General features: G+C 40.5%; 1 protein-coding gene across 7 annotated transcripts in view; it reads right to left on the minus strand.

Annotated features, from left to right (window-relative positions):
- Positions 1-24,966, minus strand: part of evi5b (ecotropic viral integration site 5b) — a 37,069-nt gene that overhangs the window by 6,841 nt on the left and 5,262 nt on the right. For 4 of the 7 annotated variants that reach the window (XM_086225235.1, XM_086225234.1, XM_086225232.1 and 1 more), the window contains 17 exons: positions 22,198-22,430; positions 17,155-17,344; positions 13,060-13,284; positions 12,802-12,876; positions 12,548-12,673; positions 12,317-12,460; positions 10,426-10,515; positions 10,082-10,179; positions 8,396-8,456; positions 8,249-8,302; positions 7,257-7,289; positions 6,646-6,798; positions 5,736-5,867; positions 5,474-5,614; positions 5,140-5,298; positions 4,343-4,489; positions 4,013-4,108 (listed from right to left, as the gene is read on the minus strand). In XM_086225235.1, coding sequence (XP_086081361.1) covers positions 4,013-4,108; positions 4,343-4,489; positions 5,140-5,298; positions 5,474-5,614; positions 5,736-5,867; positions 6,646-6,798; positions 7,257-7,289; positions 8,249-8,302; positions 8,396-8,456; positions 10,082-10,179; positions 10,426-10,515; positions 12,317-12,460; positions 12,548-12,673; positions 12,802-12,876; positions 13,060-13,284; positions 17,155-17,344; positions 22,198-22,349 — 2,076 coding nt within the window. In that variant the 5' untranslated portion in view covers positions 22,350-22,430. Of the gene's footprint in view, positions 1-4,012; positions 4,109-4,342; positions 4,490-5,139; positions 5,299-5,473; positions 5,615-5,735; positions 5,868-6,645; positions 6,799-7,256; positions 7,290-8,248; positions 8,303-8,395; positions 8,457-10,081; positions 10,180-10,425; positions 10,516-12,316; positions 12,461-12,547; positions 12,674-12,801; positions 12,877-13,059; positions 13,285-17,154; positions 17,345-19,233; positions 19,360-22,197; positions 22,431-24,966 lie in introns of those variants that run through there. The other 3 variants (XM_086225236.1, XM_086225238.1, XM_086225237.1) reach the window with 3 other exon arrangements.

A 24,966-nucleotide genomic window follows, 5' to 3' on the forward strand; every position in this document is an offset into this window, starting at 1 on the left:
TCAGCCTCGTCCCCTCTTGATGTCTTTGGACTGTGGAGGAAGCTGGAGTACCAGAGAGAACCCACACAGGGAGAACATGGAGACTCACACAAAAAGATCCCGTGCCCGAGCCAGGGCTCGAACAACAGAACCTTCCTGCTGTGAGGCCACAGTGCTGACCTACTTAACCTACAGTGCAGTTTTCCTCTGAAGCATTGTCAGGAGTGGTGGTTCTCAAGCCACTTGTCTCTGAATTGGCACTTTTCATTTTGGCATAAACTGGGCCTAGGCAGGGGCCTTAGTTTAAAAAGATACTTGAGACTTCTTAAAGTGGTTTAAATGTCAAAAAATGAACCCAAAAGTAATTCTTCTTTGTACTTAAAAGAAATCTTTTTGTCTGGTTGTGACAGGACAGAAACGTGTCAGACCCATCTAAACTTGATTTAAGTCCTTTAATTAGTAAGTACTAATGCTATTATGAACACGTTTAGGACCTGCAGCCCCCCTCTTCAGTGTCATTTATTGCTGAAAACACAGCTCTTTTTACTAGTTATTTTGTGTCTGACATTTATTCTGTAACATTTATTCCCTGTTGCTGGATTGCATACATCATCTACATGTTGCCATGTTCTGTGTTTAAGTATCTGTAACTGTGGTCTTTACAACTGTTGAACACACAAACAAGTCTGAACTGATTTAAGATTGATTTCTAGATAATTTAGGCATCATCTCATTCATCAGCGCTCTCTCTCTCTCTCTCTCTCTCGGTGTGTGTGTGTTGGCGAGGCAGAGGCAGACCTGTATTTGTTTTGGTCACCCTTGTATGCGGCGTTACATTTGTTTGAGGATAAATATTGGTTTCTTAACTTTTCACAGTGGAATTTGACTGGACAGGGAGGATGATGACCTGCTAGGGAGCCAAACTTCAATAATCTCTCAATTAAAAGCATCTTCAACTGCAACTTAAAACAAAGATGCATTTTTGAGCCCAATACTGATTTTAGAGCAGAAAAAAACAATAACCGATGCACGGAACTGATATGGTGACATTTTTTTGCTGGACTAAGAATAGACCCTTTCTATGTTTATTTGCACCAGATTTTACTGATACAATTTCTTTAAAAAAAAAAAAAGTTACGCAACTCAAAGAAATTTAACATCGTCATGAGTGACCACTGAAATAAAGACCAAAATATAGGTCAAATACACTTCCTTACTTTTCACCAATTGCCAACTACTGACAAAATATAAGATAAATAGTCAAATAAACATCAGTATGCTCACTTATTGTAAACTGCAGACCAGGAACAAAAACATCAGAAACCAGGACTGTACACTGCGTCAACTGCTGGCCAAGAACAACAACCAAAAAAAAGACAATAGATAGTAATATAAACATCAGTATTTTTCTCTCCAAGTCATTCTCTAATCAAGCAATGTGTGACATCAATGGCCCAGCAGACAGCCAGAACTTCTGTTGAAATGGTCTTTAATTGCAGTACACACTAAGTTCAGACTCCAACCAATGATGCAGTGGGTGCTGCTCCTGCCACAGGGTCCACTGCATGCAGGGCGACACAGACAGAGCACTACTGAAAAATGCACCTGAAAGTTTTAGAATCCCACATATCAGAATGTATCCTGCCATTAATCAGAAGAAAGCACTGGCTCTGGTTATTCTGTGGATGTGAGCAGTGAAGAAGTGTGTATCCATCCTCAGGACAACGCAAAAGTTGGAATGTTTTGGCTCATCCAGGAGCTATGGCTTCATGATGATCACCTCCAGGGTGAATTCTCTCTGAACACTGCCAGGATCATCTTTTCTTTCATCACCATTTTAGTATCTATGATTCCTTCCTGCTAGATCACCTGCTATTGAGCTACTGATGTAGTACATGTTTGACTCTTGAACCTGAAATTCTTAAGTGCATTATGTCTTCTCAGAAAAAAATCCATTGTTTTCTCTTTCAGCCCCTGGTGTTTGGATAGAAGGTGCTATGAGAGGCGCACTAGTTTCATGGATTCAATACTGAGAACTTTGCCATATGCACACACACACTGGGGTCTCTTGGCTCTTCCAATTGAGTCCAACTTGAGTCACAGCTCCTTATCATGTTGTGTCTTGTTGCCAACATTAGCAGGAGCAGGTGCATTACGCTTTGTGAATGTAATGAATGTGAATGAATGTGCCAACACAGCTGCCTGGTGCAAAAATATTACAAGATAGATCAAATTTATTAAGTTAATATATTTTCATTCCAAAGTACTTACTGCTCTAATTGAATTCTTTGAATTTAAAAACTTTTTTTTTTTTAACTTTTCAAACAAATATTTTGGGGCTGCACGGTGGTGCAGTGGTCAGCACTGTCGCCTCACAGTAAGAAGGCTCCGGGTTTGAGCTCCAGCTCAGGCACGGACTCGTTCTGTGTGAGTCTCCATGTTCTCCCTGTTCCTGCTGGGTTCTCTCTGGTACTCCAGCTTCCTCCCACAGTCCAAAGACATCAAGAGGGGACGAGGCTGATTGATACTCTAAATTGACCGTAGGCGTGGCTGTGAGTGTGAATGGTTGTTCGTCTTTGTATGTTGGCCCTGTGATGGACTGGCGACCTGTCCAGGTTGAACCCTGCCTCTCACTCGAAGGCTGCTGGGATAGGCTCCACCCCCCACGACTCTTAACAGGATAAGCGGAAGAAAATGGATGGATGAATGGATGGATGGATGGAAAAAATATTCCTAAGGTTCCTCTGCATACCACTTGAGGGCGCTAAAATACCAAAGTTTGAGAATCAATGGTCTAGCCCAGGGGTCAGCAACCCGCGGCTCTTCAGCCTCCTTGTTGCGGCTCCCTTTGGCGTCGACAAAAAAAAAACTATGAAAATGAATTTTTTTTTTTAAATGAAAATAAATAACGGTTATTTCTTAATTAAATTTTTATTCATACATTATTATTTTTGCATTTTATTTCCTACCACTACGGTTATATAGCCTATTTTAACATCTAATTTTGTAAACTTTTTTAAAAATAATTAGTCAACTAAAATATGTGTCACATCGACATCGATAGACCTCGCCTTTACCTGCAGGTGGCTTCTTGAGTGTGCGACCCATTCAGTAACCGTGAGTAAAAAATGAAAAATCTCAGACGAAAAAAGAGACTTGAACTCTGCGTGGACAGATGAATTTGCCTTCTCTGCTAACGACGCTGGATTAACGGTGAGCTTGATATGTGGAAACAAATTATCAAACAACAAAAAATGTAATGTTGAAAGACATTTTCAAAACAAACACTCAGCATTCACTGAAAAATACTCAAGCTAAGATGAGCGAAATAAAGCAATTTCAGAACTGCAACGGAAAGCTGAACAGAGCAAACATACGTTCAAGAAGTAGATAACCTCTTCACAGTCAACTACAGTTTCTAGTTGTGTGGCAGCTCAGGAGCTCGTGAAGAGAGGTAAGCCATTCACAGATGGGGAATACATCAGAGAAATGTTCATAAAAATATCAGAGCATCTATTCTCCGACTTCAAAAACAAAGGGCAAATTGATCAGAAAATTAGAGAAATGCCTCTCTCTGGAAAGAAAAAATTTAGGAAGGACTCAAATAGGCCTGCATAGTTCACTTTTATTTATTTCAGAGTAGGCCCACACATGCACACTGCACCTCTGTTTGTTTTCTTCAGTGGTTGTAACATTGTGTAAGTGTTTGTTAAAGGGAAAGTTTAAAATAATATTAAAACTTTTCCACGTTTATAAGTTGTGTTGTGTTTTGCGGCTCCAGACTGTTTTTCTTTGGCGAAAGAGGGGGCGAAATGGCTCTTTTGATAAAAAAGGTTGCAGACCCCTGGTCTAGCCCCTCTTCATCTCATCAATAAAAATATGCAGCTGCTTTGTCACAATACTGTTGTGACAAAGCAGACAATATTGTGAGAGGAACATTTAAATGTGGTTAGTGAAGGAGTACAGTAAACTTTCATGCTAAAGCTGCACTGTGTTGCACACAAACAGACATGGGAGCTTAGTCACATTTTACCTGAATCTCCAGCTCTGAGATCTGTTGCTGGAGCTCGGCCATAGCAGCATAATTGTCTGCCTCCCGCAGCCTCACAGCCATCACCTCTTCCTTACTCTGACAAAAACAAACCAAATAAGCTGAAGACATGATTTCAAAAACAGATCTACTCAAGCTCATATCAGTTCTGATGAATATCCAGAACACAGTCCAATAGTAAAATTACAGTAAAATAATCTAATGCTGTATCTTTTGCACAACAATTTTTTTCTTTTTTTAAATATGAAGGTCAAATTTAAAAAGTCATGCCACTCCTACCATGCAGATGTTCATTCTGAGGCAGATGTGTACCTTGCATTCCATCTCCGCTTGTCTCCTCTTGATCTCTTGTAGCTGCACATTCAGATCTTTGTTTTGCAACGTCAGTGTTTGCACACGCTCTTGGAGACACCGGCCCTCCTGCTCTGCCCGACGCAGCTGGTTGCTGTGAATCTGATTCTGTGAAAGAAAAGATATAACTTCAATTTTGTTTAAAAAAAAGAAGAAGAAAAAAAAAACAGAGATGTAACAGGAAAATTGCTGGTGTCCCTTAAACTAGTGGTGTTCATGGAAGGTAATAATAATTAACATATACAGGAAGAAGTCTCAAAGATGGCATAAAAATAAATCCAGGTCAAGCATTTAAGGTAGGTTTGAAATGTAAAGGGCTTTATTTCAATGGGCTATAATCATTAAAAATACATTTTAGACCATCCTTAGTCATTATTTATCAGTTGCACTTATTTATTTACTTTAAATCAATCACATTTTAAGTGTACTCAGAGTCTGAAGATGAGTGCTGGTTTCTTTTTGAGTTTTTGGTAAGACAACTGCTGCCCTCTGCAGGCTGCTTTGTGTCAACACAGGTAAAGAATACACTTGCTTTATAGCTCATTTAACTTTATTAGACGTTTGGAAGTTTCATGTCATCACACCTTACCTACTGGCATGACTGTGCTACACTGCAGCATTCACCATCTTAGAATCAACAGCACTTTAATTAATGCTTGGGGGTAAACATCTGATGAATGGGATATGTCATTTATTCATTCACTCAAATGGTGTGTATAATCAGTTCATGTGATAAGAAAACAGATGTGACCTCTGACCTGTGTTTCCAGCTCCAGCACCCTCTGGCGTGTCTCTCTCAGCTCTGCCTGGGCCTCGGCCTCGCGAAGCCTCACGCTCATCAACTCATCCTGCAGTTCACTCAGAGCATTCTTCCTAGGGCTATCCCTCCAGCGACCAGCAGTGCGAGCCAAGTGGCGCTGATGGGAATTGTTACAGTCACTCCAATTTTACTGGACATAGAAGTTTTTCACTGGGATGTATACATTTTTAACTGCACTTTAAGGTGGAATATATCTGAAACTATGCTCAGTAGGATGTCGTGGCCAGACACTTTGTCAGATTTGTCCCGTGGGCTGAAGGGTTGGCTCTCACCTGCCAGTGCTCCTCCAGGTCTCTGACCTGCTGCCTCAATTCTTTTAGACCGGTCAGAGCCTCCGCCTCCCTCAACTTCACCCCAATCAGCTCCTCTTGTAGGCGTGCCACATTGGTGTCATCTGGCAGTGAGGTGTTCCTCTAATGGAGGAATGTAAAAAATTAAATAAATAAAAGGTGTGTTACAAAGCTACCACACTGTAATGATCTGTGGTCAGTGATGTAGCTAGATCCCACTGTTATGTAGTGTGCGAACAAGCACCTTTTCCATTTCCAGGATCTTATCTTGCATTTCCTTAAGGGCACACTGGGACTCTGCCTCCTTCAGCCTGGCCTGCACAAGCTCTCTCTCCAGCTGCAGGACGGACTCCTCAGAGTACCGAGGGGCTCCCTTCTAAAAACAACATGATGTGTGAGCAGAAGCAGTAAAACACAGCTGCAAATATCGATACTTGCACATGATGATGAGCAGAATACTCAACCTCCAGCACCTCCAGCCTTTTAATGCATTCATTCCGCACATGGAATAAAGAAACGCCTCAATATGTCTTCACACTCCATTACAAGACCAGCCACTTGACATTCACTTGCACATAAATATTAAATGACTGCTCATTGAGATTACACACATTATGTAAAACATGATAACGGCTGCATATTATCATCTGGAATCCAAGCATTAATAATTCAGAGTGCTGTGTTGATAGATAGGGGAGGAGAGCATGCTGTGAACAGGGTGCAAATTGTGAAATCTACCAGCCTGCCAGACAACTGCTCACAAATTCATGAATACATTTTTGAGGAGGCAGATTGTAAATGTGTCTGAAATGTGTGGTACACCATGTCCCAATTTGAATTCATGCATGCCAAAACAGATCACTGTGCAAAGCCCATGTGCAGAGTATAAAAACCTTTACTCTGCTACTGCTTGTATTCTGTTGCTAGGCAATTAATTCTAAGTAGGAAGGGGGCAGCCTCTACTGACAAAAATATGTCAAACATAATCTGACGGGCCCAGAAGGCAGTTCACGAATCATAAAACGATCAGCTTGAAGTTTCAGCACCGCACAAACAGATTTCGGGTCCACTCGCTGTGTCCCGGTCCTCTCCCACACAGGGCAGGATCTCAGTCAGTGCAACCCGCCAGCAGGGAACTCTGTGGTCCTCCTTACCGCTTGTGGCTGCTGCTGTTGCTGAAGCTGCGAGATGGTTTTCTTGGCCTGCTCCAGCTGAGCACTGGCCTCCTCACTCTGCTGTTTGACTGTGGCCAGTTCCCGCTTGACCAGGTAGTTCTCCTCTGCCTCCTGAGCTCGAGTCACTTGTCCCTTGGGACGTAACCAACCGAGGAAGGGGTGGTGTGAGCAACGACAAGAAGTGAAACGACACGACGGAATGGGAGGGCAAATCAGAAGAGAAGATGAGGGAGTGGCTTTCCTAGAGGACATGCTCGTTTTACTCTAACAACGTGTGATTGATTTTTTTAATTGCTTAGCATTGTCATGCATGATTTGAAATTCTATTCTCTTTGTTTGTCTCAAGTGTCAGTGTGGTAGTTCCATGCACTTATTCATTGTGGTTATCAGATATCATAATCTGGTTTGGGATTTTAGTTTTCAGTTGATGTTATTATAAATAAATTACTCATTCGACAAGTTCTAATGTCTGCAATATTACCCTGTCGGTCATTGTAATAATAAATCATAAGCATGCAATTCTATTGGGCAGAAGGAAGATAAAAGGTGCAGCGTCAGTGATAATTATATAGAGAAATGAAGGAATATACCTGGATCAATCTATCTGCCAAGGAAGCACTTTCCTACAAAACAGAAATATCAACGAGAGACAGTAGAGAGACAATCCAGAGGACAGTTTAAAGCACACAAAAGAACATTTGATTGATTTAGAAAAGAAAAGCAATGTTCATTTTCCCTCCAGAAACATCTATAATCCTCACTGACCACAATGTGATGTTCACTTTCAGGGGTAGAAAAGGAACATTGCATGCAGGTGCAGGGAAAAAAGATGAAGGGGGAAAAAAAGTAGGCGGAGCGAATAATAAAAAGGCGTCAGGCAGGAAGCAACACGGGACAGCTGTAGTTAAAGCCAAGAGAGAAGGATTATGCAATGAGCGTGTAAAGGGGCCACATGTCAAACTAAACACAAGGTGGCATGCTTTACTCCAGCTTTTGAACGGTTTCAGTTAGTGAAGAGTTATGTTACTAAGAGCAGCAGCCTCCTCATTTTAAATAACAGACTAATAGACCACAGTGTGCCTCCCTGCAAGCCAACACAGCGTGGAATACACCCTTGTTATCCACGGCAGACCTCATGCTGGGTTCTGGCAGCAATAGTGCCCATTCAACAACACAAAAATTGTGTCAAATGACAGAGACATGGCAACTTGGCATGCAGTGTTTTGCATCATCCTAAAGAGCAATGAGCAGCCAATTTCACATTCCAAACAGGCTTCCTAGACTCTCCTCTTCAGTTAGGGGTGTCTGTGGCAGTCACCATGACACTAACACAACTTGAAACCTGAACCAGGCTTCTGTTTCTGATAGTGACTTCAAGTCCAATCAGAAACCACGCAACAGTGTAAATGAACAACTTTCAACTAGTTCAGCCCAGTTAGTGAAAGACGAGGCTCCAACATAGGAGGAGATGCATGTCATGATGTAGGAGCACACACGGCTGGATGGGTTAATGTCAGGTGGATGAGCAGACAGCTGTGTGGCAGCTCCGAGCAGCACCGAGACTAGACACTGGTCCACTCACTTTTTCTAGTGTGTCTATCCTTTGCTTCAGGAGCCTGTTCTCTGTCCGCAGCCTCTGCAAACCACAGAATTACAATATTAGGTTGAAGACCAAATAAATACTATTATATACTAATGTATAATACAAGACATTTCTGTACACACTCACTTTTATCTCCACCTGCTCCTCCATCTCTTTAGTTTTTATTGTAGTGTACTCCTTTTCTAACCTGAAAAGATTACCCACAATTAAAGCAATCCGTCACCGGAAAACTGTGTTTTGCCTTTCAAGTAAAAAGGTGCCCAGACCTAATAAAGATTTTTTTTTTTTGACTGCTGTATCACCTCTTTGTATGGTAGCATATTTCATTCACCTGAGAAAAAAAAAACAAAGCAGTTCTACTGAATTGATGAGAAAACAACAAGTCTGCCCTGTTTTTTCTGAATTACAAACCACTAAAGTGTGGTCTCGGTCAGTTTCCAGTATGAAGCTATCCATCAATAGGAAAGATAGTCACAGATTCAAACTTCCAAGATGAGTTACTCTTAAGTGAAACGCTGTTTGAATAACCTACACTTTTCTCAAAACCCAGTAATGTAGACAATGAGTTACAACCTACCGTAAATTCTAGACTATAAGCCGCGACTTTTTTTCGACGCTTCACGCCCCGCGGCTTATGCTCCGGTGCGTCTTATACGAGGATTTTACCTTCACCCTGGGGTGTGGCGGGCAGCGGCAGCGGGCAGTAATTCCCTATTGTAGCTCCAAGTACCATACTTAGGGAAATTCCTGGCCAAATGTTATGGTAATTTCTCTAAGTACTGTACTTGGAGCGTCCAGTCCATGCCGCGGTGCAGTGTAAAAAGAGCATCACACGATATTTTCAGTCATTTGTACTCACCCTCAAGATGGAGAGCAGAAGAAGGAATGCTTATGATGCAGCTTTCAAGTTAAAGGCAATCAATCTGGCGGTTAAAGATGGAAATAGAGCTGCAGCACATAAGTTTGGCATAAACGAATCGATGGTGAGACGCTGGAGGCGGCCACATGACGAACTGACCCAATGCAAAAAGACAACAAAAGCTTTCAGAGGTCATAATAGCAGATGGCCCAGACTTGAAAATGCTCTGGAAGACTAGGTCAACGCACAGAGAACGGGCGGCCGAGGTGTTTCCACCGTGCACCGCGGCTTATTTACCGGTGCGGCTTATACGTGTACAAAGTTGATTTTTTTCCCTAAAATAAGCATCTGCGGCTTATATCGCGGTGCGCTCTATCGTCCGGAATTTACGGTAGTTTTTACCCAAATGACCTGAGATCAGGCTTAGATGAAGTACCATGACCTGTCCAGGGTGAACCCTGCCTCTCATGCGAGGGCTGCTGGGATGCATCTACAAAGAGCCATACCCAAAAGAAATACTACAAACACATTTGATAACTTCACCTCAGAGAGCAGATTTCTTTTGAAATGAGAAACTGGATGTTGTTAATTCAGATAACAGGGCAGAATTCTTTTTTGTGATAAATTACCTTTATAATTCAGAAAACGGGGAAAAATATATTTTACACAAGAAAACCAATCGCTCAGTTATTAAGCGTCTCCTATGTTTGAGTGTGACACTTATGCCTACAGACAGGGATATTTCCAGCAAACCCCTGTATTACTTTTACTCAAGCAGTGAAAGGTAAGGTATGAATGTATGAAGTTAGAGAAAATATTTTAAATTTAATTAGAGTGTAAACAAGGAAATCTAATGAGTTGCAGTGAAATGGGCCTTCTACAATATGACGTATATTTCCAGAGTCTTGAAAAAAGAGAAGTTTGTAAAAGATGATAATGGTATTTCTGCTCACTTTTTCATCTTCTTGGCATTGTATTTAACTTGACAAGCAGCCTGGATGACCTTATCTGGTCCGCTGTCGAACTGGCGGGGGATGACCTTCTGAAAGTGCTGGACAGTTAGAGAACGGAGGAGGGATTAGTGCCTCTCACCATTCAATTAGCTGCTTTCAAACAAATACACACCCTGATGTCTCTGTTGGGTGTGGTGTCTTTGATCACCTACATCATTGTTAGCCTGCGTGCAGGTACAAGTTGGGAGTATCCATATATCAATTAACTGGGTGTGGTGAAGCCACTCAACATGAGTTTGTGTGAGAAATGAGACCTACTTGTGTGACACATGGGGGCGATATACCTGTAACATTCCCTCCATGTCGAGCTGGATGAGTTCTGTCTGGTTCATCTGAAGGATGGCCAGTCCCACACGGAAAACAATTTCCAGACCCTGAAAATAAACGTGGCAACTGAACTCAATGAGGACAATCTTATAAGAGCACATCTGTCATGTTCAGTGGGCTATGAGGTATATTTTAAAATTGACAAATAAATTCTTGCAATCTGTCTCTATGTTTATAGTGCAATAATTTCTTCCAACAGGTGCTGACAATGGATAGGATTTCTATGACGACCTAATTCGGCTTGCACTGATTTAACACATGTTCAAAAGGTTTTACTCTCTCCATTTCACATTTGCCTGATGCTGTAAGCCAGAGTGAAACCCTGAGAGTATTTCTTCTATAACCAGTAATAGGGCTGGGCGATATCACGATATATATCGTCTGGACGATAGAAAATGTCTATTGTTTAATGTTAAACTTTATTGTTTATATTGCGGTATCGCAAAACAGGCTTTACAGCAGTATTTTACGTCACCGACGCGCCTGACGGCAAGCCCAGGCACGCGGCTCAAACATACACAGCCATGGAGGAAGACGCTGGACGCCACACAGAAGAACGTGTTACCAATTCTCAATCTAAACAACAACAAGACGACGAACAACCAGCGCAAACCGACGAGCTTGTACCTAAAAGAGGGGGAACTTCTGTCACATGGCGGTGGTTTGGCTATAAAAAGACAGACAAGGATCAGACTACTGCACTTTGTAAAGTTTGCCGCTGCCCGATCCAACAACAGACTCGAACACGAGTAACTTTTTTATCACCTTAAAAAGAATCGTGAAAAAGAATACAGAGAGAGTCCATGAGAAAAAGCAGCAAAAGCTGGGCCGAGTGACGTTGATGTTGAGAAGAAACTCCAGACGCAGACATTGCAACAGGCTTTTACCCGCGGCTCACCGTATAGCCATACCTCCCGCAGGTGGAAGGAAATAACCATGGCTGTTAGGGTTGGCACATCTGTAAAGATATGATTCCAATCTACACGGTCGAGACAGGGGTTTCTTGAGTTGGTGCAAACACTCGACCCTAGATATGAAATGCCCAGCCGAAAACACATCGGTAGCGTTGTGTTACCTGCTTTATATGATGAGTGCCGGGCAAAAGTGGAGGAAGAAATAAAAAATAAAATAAACTGTTCATTCATTGAATTTACCAAAAATGTGCTATATCGTGATGTATATCGTATCAGGATATAAAATGTGTTATATCGTGATGTATATCGTATCAGGATATAAAATGAGCTATATCGTGATGTATATCGTATCAGGATATAAAATGAGCTATATCGTATCAGGATATAAAATGAGCTATATCGTATCAGGATATAAAATGAGCTATATCGTATCAGGATATAAAATGAGCTATATCGGGATGTATATCGTATCAGGATATAAAATGAGCTATATCGTGATGTATATCGTATCAGGATATAAAATGAGCTATATCGTGATGTATATCGTATCAGGATATAAAATGAGCTATATGGTGATGTATACCGTATGAGGATATAAAATGAGCTATATGGTGATGTATACCGTATGAGGATATAAAATGAGCTATATCGTGATGTATATCGTATCAGGATATAAAATGAGCTATATGGTGATGTATATCGTATCAGGATATAAAATGAGCTATATCGTAATGTATATCGTATCAGGATATAAAATGAGCTATATCGTGATGTATACCGTATGAGGATATAAAATGAGCTATATGGTGATGTATATCGTATCAGGATATAAAATGAGCTATATCGGGATATAAAATTGTGGTCATATCGCCCAGCCCTAACCAGTAAAATGCAGTGTGGTGGAATAATATGCAAAGATGCATCTTTTTCTTACCTCACACATGAAGATATCAAAGATCCTTGTGGCAACGGGCAGTGGGAAAGAAGTGAGGAAAATGGTGAGGAACCAGGAGGAGGCATACATGGAAGTGTGAAAGCTCTGAGCCTGGAAATGCATGTGAAGCTCTGGGAGATGCTCCTAGAAGGCAAATATTTATGTTTTGTCAATGTTTTTTTTCCCCCAGAAAGCCTGTCTGAAACTTTCTAAGACAATGCGAGGTTGTACCTGGATCATGCACTCAAACTGGTACATGCAGAGTCCCAGCTCGGCCATACTGGGCTTGAAGAGCTCTCGTAATCTGTAATCTTGCATCAACTTTACAAACACACAGAATGCTTCTTCCTCTGGCATCTAGTGGAGGAACAGAGGGAAATCAACCTCCAATGAGTTTTTCAGATTCTTAAATTTGCAAAGTGACTTGTTCAGGGCAGATGAATCACTGCGTTTGCATGCATGTGGTGTGAGGATGGGATTATTACCTGCATGAGCAGCAGTCCTACAATGAACGCACTTCCTTGACAATAACCAACCTCACGGTCCACCAGAGAATATGCCTGAAGGATTGAGAACTTGATTTGAATGAGTGTCCATGAACATCATAAAAGGTGACCTCAAATAATAAAATCCCGAAGCGATACAAACTTTTCACAGCAGCTTTACCCCACCAGGCATTTCTTTACGGCTGCCAGCATCTGCACACGTGATTAACAGTTCAATCAGGCACAAGGAGGCTTTACCTTCATGACATTGAAGAGCACTTCCTGGCCCAGGCTGTCTTTCTCCTTAAAGAAATCATGTTCTGGATAAGTGCGAGCGATGTCCCTGCGAATCAGCTTCTCACAGGGTGAAGTCATTTTCAGGAGCTCAGAGTACTGATCCTTGATGGGCATATTCTGGGCGTTACACAACAGTTGCCACACTATGGCCCGAAAGTGGTGGGGAATCCCTTTTCTGACAAGGTCCTGTGGGAAAAAAAGTTTTTCGTTACTACTTTTAGGGTTGGCAAAATAATACATTTATGAATTCAGTTTTAGTTAGAGTTATGAATTAAATATAGGATAAAAATCTAGGTTTTCTCCTTGTTGGATTTAAATCTGATTGAATTTCAGTAAATGTTTAAAAGGGTGAGGTTTTAGTTCATTTCTGAATGTGTACAGCTTGATGTTTTTACTTTTGTACGTAAAGCATATGTTGATGGGTAGCTTAATTTGTTAAATCGGACAGGCTTAAATATAAGCATTATGCTTCAGCCTGTGCCTTTTCAGTCACTTATAATGCTATGATTGTACTGAACACATTTGTTGCTTACTGTGTGACTGAATAAAAAACTAACTATAACGAAATAACTGTACTATACAGATTAAAGTGGAAGATTATAGACTGGTCTCCTGTGAGAAGAAGAGAGCAGACACATTGTATTTCTTAAATTGGACACAACCATGCACAGGATCTGTGCTCCAGTACATGTTTTGCATTTCTGCACAGTGTGCATCTCGTAAAACATTTTCTACTGGCGCGTATAAAACGGTCAGTGAAGCTCAGTGTGATTTGTTTCCATAAATTTCTGCTGATACAATTTGATTAAGCAATTTCCTGTGCTGACAGGGAACTCTGGTCTTTCCTGCTATGTTTGTGCACGTACATGCACTTGCACACATGTGCACGCGTGCATCTGGTCAGCCCAGGGTGCATCTATGCCGGAGGGTCACCCACACAGGCTTTCAGCGGGGATCCCTCTCTGAGCTTTGACAAGACAAATCCAGCTTTGTATAGAAACAATCCACCATCTCATGCCTTGACTGTTTGAATGAAAGCTGCTTTGTGTTTCTACTTTTTAAGCCATCCTGCTGTTCTCTTCCCTCTTACACTCAGAGATCAACCCCAACATAGAATCATCAATCCAGGAATAAGTTTATTTGTGCTAGAAATAGTTTAACATTTAACCAGATAGACATACTTTTCTTTAAGAGAAGTGGATTTTGATAAAAATGACTGAAATCTTGAAAACATCATTGTCTTTGCTGACAAAGACAAAAAAACTAAGGTTCCTTCTTAACAGAGAACCAGCGTTTTACTGAAACTGTGGAGGCCTCAGCAGCTATGATTAATATCCGTGGCAGAAGCAGTCATAATTACTTTCGTTATATTGCACAAGAACACCCTTCCTCATTTACACCCTGAAGAAAAACTGAAATTCTGCACATGTTGAAGACAACGGCCTTTCCATTCTGTTTACGTATGTACATGTTACTGCGTGTAGCTACAAGAGGTTAGCGCATGAGCAACTCCATGTACACACTTGTTTTTGCATTTTAACAGATGACAAACAATTGACATGAAGTGCAACTTACTAATACCAGAAAGCAATAATCATGTGGGCCGAGCATACATGGGTGTCACCATGACTGCAGAGAGGTTGGGCAGACGTTGCAAAACTGGAATTAACCTGTCTTTATACATTAATCCCACAACAAAACACTTTTGTGATGAACTTGAAATGCAGCAGGCATACAGTAGGGCTGAACCATTAATTGTAAAAAATAAATAGATATATAAATAAAAAACGCAACTCACGCATCTTTGTCACCTCAATTCTAAACGACAATCCACCCCCTCCTATTCCACTACAAGTGTTGATTTCATCACTTAGCAACAATCTAAGTTGCTGTATCACTCACAATTACACATGATGCAAAACAACCTGTACAACTCAAACTGATATCCTCTTATCCATCTTCCTCACTTGCAATGCTCCACTATACCTACGGTAATCTAAAATGTGTGAAAAAAGCAGAAGGGCAGCAGTCAGAAACAGCCAATCTCCTCTGTCAGACAACCAAGTTGTGATCTGAAAGAAGGAAAAATTAGGAGCACTGCAAAAATCCTGGACATTTTCTTATTTCCTAGTTTATAAAAGCTCATTTCCTTTTCCTCCTCTCCTTGGGTATTAGTCTCTCACACCAGGGATGCGGGGGGGGGGGGGGGGGCACATGAAGCGAGAGGAGTCTAATCAACAGGCTTCAACCAAGACATGTGTAACTCTGAGCGTTTTTTGTTTTTGTCACCACCTACCATTGTTTTATGCTTAATGGGGTGGAATTAATGATGATTTTATTCCTGACTGGTCAATATATTTTTCTGGAGTATGAAATACTGTATTATCAAATTCATAAGCCACAGAGTGTTTTTATTGAAGCCTATTTCACTATGAAATAATGTGAATAAATTAAAATGTAATTGAGAACAGTGGTTAGAGAGCCTGAGGAGGCACCACATAAATGCTGAACAGCATATTTGATCTCGTGTTTGATTATCTGAATTCACAATAAAAATTATGAATATAAAATACTACTGTATAAATATTACTGTAGCTATTGTAGACTGCAGATTACTGACCCAAGTCAATACTTTTGGAACTGCCGATCCTGGCTGTCTGTTGCATGTTTGTGTACGTGCGTCTGCTTCTTTGAGAGAGAGAGAGAGAGAGAGATGCTTGCTTCAGTGATGAAATCGTTTCGCAGCTGTTTAAGAGGGGATTTTTTTTTTTTACTCAACTATTGTTTTTTCCACACCTGCCATTTAATACATATTTTCTTGATTAAACTGAGTTTTATTCTCTTTTCTGTAAAATAACTGTGACAGGCCAGCTCAGCAGCAGCTCTTTCATCCAAGTTGGGTTTGGAAAGTAAAACGCACATTAATTGTATATTCCATCTGTATGTCACCAGTTTTGTTCAGTCTCGTGTGCTGAAGACATCTCAGCAAAGGATACACCATTTCTCCTAGCTCCTACATTGAGCCTCTCCTCTCCTCCAGATTCATTTTAAGAGTTGGGACACCCTTCAAAAGATACTCCATACCTCTATTAGCAACTGAAACATCATCAGAAAATGACAAATGAATGATGAACAAACCACATCAGAAAATCCCAGCTGGAAAACCACACAAACCTCAGCAGCAGAATCGTTGATTGACCTATACTTCAAGCTCCCAGAGGCACACAGAGGTTAATGTCAATTAAAAATCTATCAAAACAAAGGGTGATATATTACTATGTCCCATTTTAGTCCAGTACTGACAGGGTTTATATTGTCAAAGCCATGTCTTTGAAGAGTACACTATTTTTTAATGTGAGAAAATCCTGATTCACATTTGAACAAGAGCCATACAGCCTTACTGTACAAAGAAGCGACCGACTTTCAAATTCTGCCAATAGTTTAATATCAGTAAACTGCAGGCTGCCATTACGTGTTGTAAGTTGATTGTTAACAGCTTTAAAAATGTTCAGGCCGGTGTATTTCAAAAGTACTCTTACTATTTGCTTTTCTTTGTACTTGTACAGTTTAAATACAGACATAGCACAAGACGTCAGGGTAGCAGTCGAAACAAGTGTGCTAAAATTAGCATCAAATGTCAAGAACATAAATAACAAGTTCAAGGGCAACATGGCAGGGTGGCCTAGGGCAAAGATAGCCACAAAAACTACTCCTGGACCAAATGAACATTCAAACAGATAGAAGCATAGTAGCATGACACTAAGTGCCCCTAAACACACGTTTATCACAAAATTTCCTACCGAGGGTACAGCTCTTTTTAAGAAATGGCATAATTAAAGGCATCTACCCATTTGTTTGGGACCTTACGTAATTACTGCCAAATGTATAATTACCAAATATGTACATATAAGAAGTCCATTTATAAAAAGACAGCTTAACAAGTGCCTTCACTTGGTCTTCAGCAGTGCTGTAAGCTCTTAATACAACCACGTTTCTCTTAAGTAAGTCTGCACAAGCATCTGTTATTTCACAAGCAGTCATGTGCGCTGGTCTCACCTTAAGCTGCTTCTCCTTCTTCTTGCGCACCTCCTCCCACTCATTGACGATTCGACCCCAAAGGATCCATGAGTCTTCCTCCAGGTGGGAGAGGTTTGATGAGGCAGAGGAGCTAGACACCAGGGAGGAGCCACTGTTTCGCCTGGAGCCATTCATGGAGCGGAGCGATTTGCTGTCTGTTTCCAGCAGCCTGCAGGTGTACAATAAGAGGATGGATGACAACTCTTTGACATTTCAGAAGCTACAGGTCTGCCACAATGCTATACTACTAGCATTAATCAGCATATTCAAATGTTTCCCCTTAACTGACACTATTGAAGAAAATATAGAGGAAATATTTGTGTAGAACTGATCTTAGACAGAGACATGAGAAACCGATTATAAATGTTGGTTCAAATTATTTTCACTATGCATGCTACACAATGTCAGCATGAGTATCAATATCAGTCACATTTATCTGACCTAGTGCAAGAGCAAACACACCACACAAGAAGATGAATGCCAAACTAATAACTTTATAAAACAATGGGTCATCTGTACCCACAATGCAAAGAGCCCCCTGCCCTACTCCCAAAAAACCCTCCAAATGCAGCAACAAAAGAGGCCATAATGACAAAGCACTTCTTTTTATTTATTTAAAAAGGGGCAGTGTAACCACACTCACACACATGCACGCACAAACACACACCATGTTTTCATACTATTAAACTGTAGTATAAAACTCTATAATAACACTACAATGAAAAAACAATCAAAGATATAGTTTGTAATTAAAGCTGGCTGGGCATCAGCATTCCTGCAAGTTTTGATGACCCAAACCAGAACCAGAATTCCAGGCATTACGTGACTGTTACAGAACACAGCTTTCAGCCAGACTGCTGAACAACAGCCCTGCTCTAAACATCTGTGCCGTCTACTGCTTTGAATCGCTTCCACAGAAGTGGTTCTATTTAAACCTCCAAACACAGTTGTCTGAACAATGAGGTTCTGAGCTGAAGGAACTTCACCTCAAGACTGTAATTCAGAAGGAGTAAACGGACAGCTGGACCATGGTCTCTCCTCTCTCGGTTGAAGCCACTGTAACTCTGCTTTATTAAACAGTCTAAGTACATTTAGGGACATTAATTCAAAACAGAGTTGTTTTCTGATCCGCTACCTCTATTCACTGTTGGTCCTCGGGTATGAACCACAATCACGTTTCTATTTATTCCGTTCTCATGGTGGTCTCATATTCAACCCATATATACACATTGCATTTAGGCTCATTATTATTCACATTTACAAATGAAATGTTAATTTATTGCCAAGTTGTTGAAATATTCTCAATGATCGATGACCGATTCTCCCTACGGACAGTGAAAGTCAGTACAATTATTTCAGTGATTTAATCTATGGTCAACATCTGACGTGTGCTGGGGGGGGTTACAGCAATGTCAGCCCCCCTGGCAGGCTTATCGAGTTTGCCACTGAATTTATTCACAGGTTGGCAAACCAAGGATCAGCGTGCAGAGAAAAGATGCAAACAGTATGCTGCAGGACAAACACACAAAAGGCTCAGACACCTGATCTCGGAAAAAGGCGAAGGCCTTTGCACTGGATCGCCCAACGTCACAGAGTGTACTCCCAGAATGGCTAGGGTTACAGACAAATTTGGGTCATGTGGGAGGGAGTGAAACACATGGCCACAAAGTCCAGGCTGCAAGAGGGTTTGTATGTTCAGCTCCGACAAGAAGATCAGTAGTGAAGGTGCAAGGAAGACATTATGACCAATATTTAGCAGGAATTGCCTGTTTTTCAAGCAGTTCAGTTCATATATATCCTTTGCTTTGCTGCGGTACCAGTCTGTGTTACACATGAACCTGAACATACTAGCAGTGCTGCTAATAGTTCACTCGTACTCAAACACTTAGCATAAAGCATAGGAGAATAAGTTTCAGTCAGGCAACAAAGATTACAAGAAAAATATGCGCTTGTTTTATAACAATTTTTAAGGCTACATTCTCTTTTTCCCCATCTGTTTCAACACCATGACATGAGTTTTAACTGATTACAGCAGAGGTTTTAAATACAATAACATACCAAGACAAACTCATGATGTTGTCCCCATGTCTCTTGTTTCAAGGAAGTCCAAAGCAATGGTTGTCTGATATACAGAGTATAGCTGTCAGTACGGGACTTCCTCTTCTGTGTGACCCTGCTAAACAAATGCCTGCACCTTTTATCTGCTCCGTAGGGTACAAAGGCCTCAGCAAACACAAACACTCACTAAACAAGAAGAGAGTGGGTGAATCAAAGTGTCTGACAGAAACACAGCATAAAAACAGCAGTTTTCTCTTTCCTCACCTCCATATAGCCAACATGTTAATATTTCTGTCTTAAAAACACACAATGACACCTACAATATGCAGCAGGAGCAAAAAACATACTTCAGGAAAGAGGGCTCGTGTGTGTCTCTACATGATGTTGTGGTAGAAGCAGGGTCGAAGTTCAGACGAAATATGAGCCTACTGACACTATAAATTCAGTTCTACAGATGTGAGCCCACTCTGAGAAGAGCAATCAGGAAATTTCCTTGGTTAGTTCCGCTCTTTCCTGATGTAGAGAAGCACCGGAGTAAGTATCCCAGAGCACTGTCTGTTGTGGGCGGACTGATGAGTCATCCACCACTGCATTAATCAAGAGCTTTGCTGTCTTCCTCTCTGGAGTGTATGTGACACAATCCCAAATGCTGAAGTGCAGGCTTGGTTTCCATGTGGACACCAAGTACACTCACTCACCATGGGTGAGCATCACAGCAGAGGAAGAATTCCCAGAGATAGCATTTGAGGGGTGTTGCGTCAACCTCTAGCAGCCCTTTCATCTGGTTGGGGCTGCAAAAACTGAGAGAAGTTGGAAACTTTCCTTTGAAATTAACTGAAATATGTGTGAATATGTAGGAATTATTGGGGAAAGGTGGTAATTATCATATGCAGACATAAATATAAACATTTTGTGTTCCCACTGAGATATTCTAATGTAGATATGCATGCGAAAATTTGTAATGTAATTTAAAAATGTCAGTTTTGAGTAGAACTGTTCTTCTAGTCACATACATTAATGTGTCCTAAAAAAACTCAGCAGTAGTGTGCAAGATGCTTATTATGCATAAGCATGTGCTGGAAGAATACACAGTGCACAGATAAATCCTGTAAGTATCAATTAACCCAAAATGTTCAGTTTATTTCTATTAACATGGAAAGTTTCTAGCTTTTTTGTAAAACGAAAGGAAAAATTGTACAATTCCACAAAATTCCTGAGCTCAATTTCACATGGACAGCTTCTTCCACCCCTTTGCAAACCAAAGTGACTGATTGTGACTGAGTGAATCCATCAAGAATTTTTAATTTGATGCCAAATAGTGAAACCAACATTTTCTTCGGTTAAAATTTAAATTCTGTTTCCACCATTTAGCAAGTCTTTATCTGTTGGACGTTGCTTATGTGCTTGTGTCTGTCAGGAAGGGAGCTTGGCTGTGTAGAAGGACTTTCAAGCAGGTGAGGTCAAGAACAAGTGTGAAGAGGAAGACAGTATATGCAGGTAGTATACGTCTCTCAGTAATTTGAATGTGTTTGACGGTGTGGGAAGCTAATACGCTTTTATTACATTTCATCAAATCAGAGCGTGTTAATCTGTCTACATCTGTCTGTGCAACAGACCGAGTGCCCACCTAGATCATATGTCTTCACCTGCAAGAGCAAGAAAAGGGAGCATCCACTACAGTAATTTGGCTTTCTTCCCTCTAGAAGCAGCATTCAGGCTACACAGGGCTGAGTCAAACAAGGTCTCTGAAGTCAAACTGTCTGGTCGTGTGACATCAGGCTGCTAGCTGCTCTCCATGAATGCTCTAAAGACAACAAGATTCAACTCTGTGCTAATGATGAAGTACATGGATGGTGATCCTGGTTGATGAAAACTTACTTGATCCATCCAAATCTTCTAATCATTACAAAAGGTACTGCTACTGAAACATTTGATTTCTTCTAACATGAATACAATGCAATGTTATGGAGGCTAAAACATGCCACTGCAACTTGGGACAAAAAGGATGAGCAACCAAGTTGGAAAGACTAAGACACCTTATGAGAAAAGGCTGAAGTAACTGAACAGAGAATGAAATAAATACTCATCAGGGGTGTCGAGATTCGATTTGGCAATTGGTTCAGAAAAACAATGCACTTTCCGTACTGATGACTATACAATTACGCTACCATAAAATACCACATCACGCCATGTTGATTTCATGCCCTGATGACTGTTATTTACATGATAAGAATTAAAAGTAAAAGCTGCCTGATAAAAGAAATATTCATTTTAATTGATGTGCACTAGCTTCATTTTAGGGATACTACACACTTCCAAAAATGTGCTTATCAGTCTTAAAACATAACTTGGTGGACATTATCTTCAAATGGCTGACAGTCAACACTAAATATCTGCGAACCTGAATCTGTGACAGTGGAGCGGATGCTGAGGGATCTGCGGCCAACGAGAAGGAAGCTAGTCCTGGCAAGAAGACAAGGAGCTCTCCTACTGTAAAGCATCAAAATACAGGAGGGCCATGCCAATTGCATCTCAGTTCAGTTCAACAACTTATTCATCTCTGACAGTAGTCAAGGTGTCACTGAAAATCTTTACTGTAAATGTATTTATTAGGAGAATGTCTTTAAAGTTATTTTTTTCTGCAGATGCATGAAAATGTTCAGGGGGGAATCAAATTGAATTGTGAAATGCTTGAATCATCCCACTCCTATGATATCAATTAAAGCTCAGGTAGTTGAATATACAGTGCCTTGTGTGTGAGTTGTTTTTTTATCTGCTAGCCATAGGATAGTTTTTAAAATACTAAGTTGAGAATGGATTACTAATATAATATTATGTAATTCCATGTTGAGTCAATGTTCATCTATCCTGTGTTATTGACATACCCTTACAATAATGTCTTCTCTCAGCCATGTGAACTGAACAATGCTGGAAGCAGCAGAAGGGTGTTGACAGACTGCTTACCTGTTTTGTTCCTCAAGCTTAGCAAGCAGCTCCACATCATCGGGGCTGAGCTGCGCCGGCGAGGACGGCGAAAGGGCAGGTGAGGAGAGGGACGTAGAGGAAGAGGTAGCGGTGGTCTGCAGAGATGTGGGCGTGGCCACCTGGCTAGCCATCTGACTGACCGTGTTGGACACAGAGTTCTTCACCCATGAGAGAGTAGAACTCAGCTTACCAGCAACCTTGTCTGTCGCCACCTGAGGAGGATGAAAGAAGAGGGTCTCTTGATTCACTGATACAGAACAGTAAAACACAGTTCTCAATTCTTCACTGGCCACTGTACAACATAAAAGGAGAAGTGCTAACATTTTTTATCCTTCAACAATGAGAAGCTCCCATTGCTCACTGTGAATTCAATATACATTTATGTATTCAATTCCTGACAGAACTCTGAGAGAAACCAGACCAGGTCAACCTAGTCTAATGCTGGACTGTATTTTGTTTGTTTTTGAATGTGACTAATTTGTCACAGGAGGAGCATGTGTATTAATAATAACATTTTCTTAAAAATGTCAAGGGGTCTCATTAAGAGGGTTGCTCATGTTTATGATTATAACTTGAATCATTCATCACGAATGGGCCACTTCACAAAGACTGAACCCAAAAAGACACAAGAGCACACAATTGATTTTACTACTCTGATGTTTAAGTGCCATCAACTGTTGCGTCAATGCACCATGTTAACTTCATCCTTGTTTCTACACAGTGATATATGTGAAATTTTACATTTTAAATAGTTACACCAATAGAATGGATACTGCCTCTCATTTGTCTTTAAATGAGGAACATACACAATGTTTCCTTCATCCCGTTTATATGAATTAAAGTGACATGATACAAAAAAGAGCTCCCAGTAGAAACCCCGACTGTTCAACGGCACCACAAATTACAGCCCACAAAAGGAAAATCATGAACATGTCTCTCCAACAGATTCAGTGAAAACTGAAAATTTGAATTGACAAATCAAAAAGCACTTTTTTATTGAACTCCATCTAAAACCTGTTGGTGGTTTTAATGCTTTGTCTGATTGGTGTACATTTTAATGCATGAAATAATTTCTGAAAAAGCGCTGAAACATTTTTTTGGAAGAAAATCATTGACAGTGTTAATCAGTTTTAAAATGAAAACATGTAAATGAGGACGTAGCAGCCTACAACATAGTAACTTTCATTAACACGCCAGGAAGATAATCTTTTATTTCTATTCAGATTAATAGAGGAAAATCTTATTGTGCATATCAGATCACATCACTGCAACAAATTACAATGACACAGTGCATTTGGTTTTGTTCTGTCCGATTTTAACCCAAAACTATAAACTTGTTAAAATGACAAGTAATCAGAACATTTTCTGCCATATTTCTACAAACAGCCTTAAAATACGAGAGCGCAGAGCACCTCATTCCTACCTGCTATTACAAAAAATTGCAAATGCTTGACTGTCAGCTCAAACACATGCCATAGGATATCCGATGCATCTATTAAGAGAACACACTTTTCCTGAAGGTAATCTACTCTTCTGAACCTTGACCAATTTAATAACACACTGCTCTGTAGTCAAATGCTGATCACACTGTCAGGAAGGGTCAAAGTGCTCCACCTTACCTTTGATTTTACTTCTCAACAGGAAGTCTGGTTAATGCCACCATGCAGGAAACTAGTATTAAAAATCTGTTCTAGCTTTGTTAAAACAAAGGATAAGCAATTTCTCAATGAGAATCTGATTTGTAGAGTAACAGGGACATTAAGGACGAGAAGGAGGAAAAAGGATGTGGAGGACGAGATTGTGGTAAATGTGGTGATAAGATTGTGTTACCGACTGAAATACTGCTGGCTAAGCTTCCTTTGCCTCCTGTGAACAGACACATTCAGGACCTCACGGTTAGCACAAACACAACACAGAGGTGTAGAGGTATCTGGGTGTTGCCAGTGCTACGCTTGTTCATAAATGGAGATACATGAAGTATGTATGCATCTGTGTCAATTTTTTTTCCATGGGCGGATGAAAGCATGACCTACCATATCAAAAACAGGATGAGAGCAACAACTGTCTGCAGAAAAAGTAGACTACAGTACCACAAATACACGAGGGTAAAGTCACATGCAGGCTTGCCACATATAATAATTTACTGGATCACAAGAAACTCAAAAGTTTAGCCTCGTAGTAGTACATATTAAGTCAGCTGATCTGGGAATATATCTTTATATTACTGTATGCATTGGTTCCCTCTGTTTTTCTTTTGTTTTTTTTTAATTATTCTATTTATCATTCACTTCCATTCCTAACTGTACTTTTGAGCTGCTGTAATATGTGATTTTCCCCGTTAAGGGATCAATAGAGGCTTATATTAATAATGTTGGTGTCAGCACTGATTCCAATATTACTAATCAGTTATCCCATCTCGAATTCAAAAGTTACGAACAAATTACAGTCGACGATATTATCCCAATACGTGTTGATATTTTGATTTTGCTATTACTACAAATATCATTCTTAATTCAGTCATACTTGATGGAATTCACATGAGGAGCACACTAACATAGAACATCTAATCCTCATCCTAGCCACATTAATCCACTTACACTAGACTGCACTACACTCATTTCATTCCTTTTATCATAGTATTAAAGTCCAATAAGCAAAAGACCGGTTTTGGCAATGCTGTTCATATCACAGAAAAAAACAACCTTTCCTAAAAAGTTGCACTTCACACTGCTGTACCTTAAATAAATG

The sequence above is a fragment of the Aulostomus chinensis genome, chromosome 14, assembly GCF_037954235.1.
Source record: "Aulostomus chinensis isolate RoL2024-O1b breed Wild chromosome 14, RoL_Achi_v1.0, whole genome shotgun sequence".
NCBI classification, from domain to species: domain Eukaryota; kingdom Metazoa; phylum Chordata; class Actinopteri; order Syngnathiformes; family Aulostomidae; genus Aulostomus; species Aulostomus chinensis.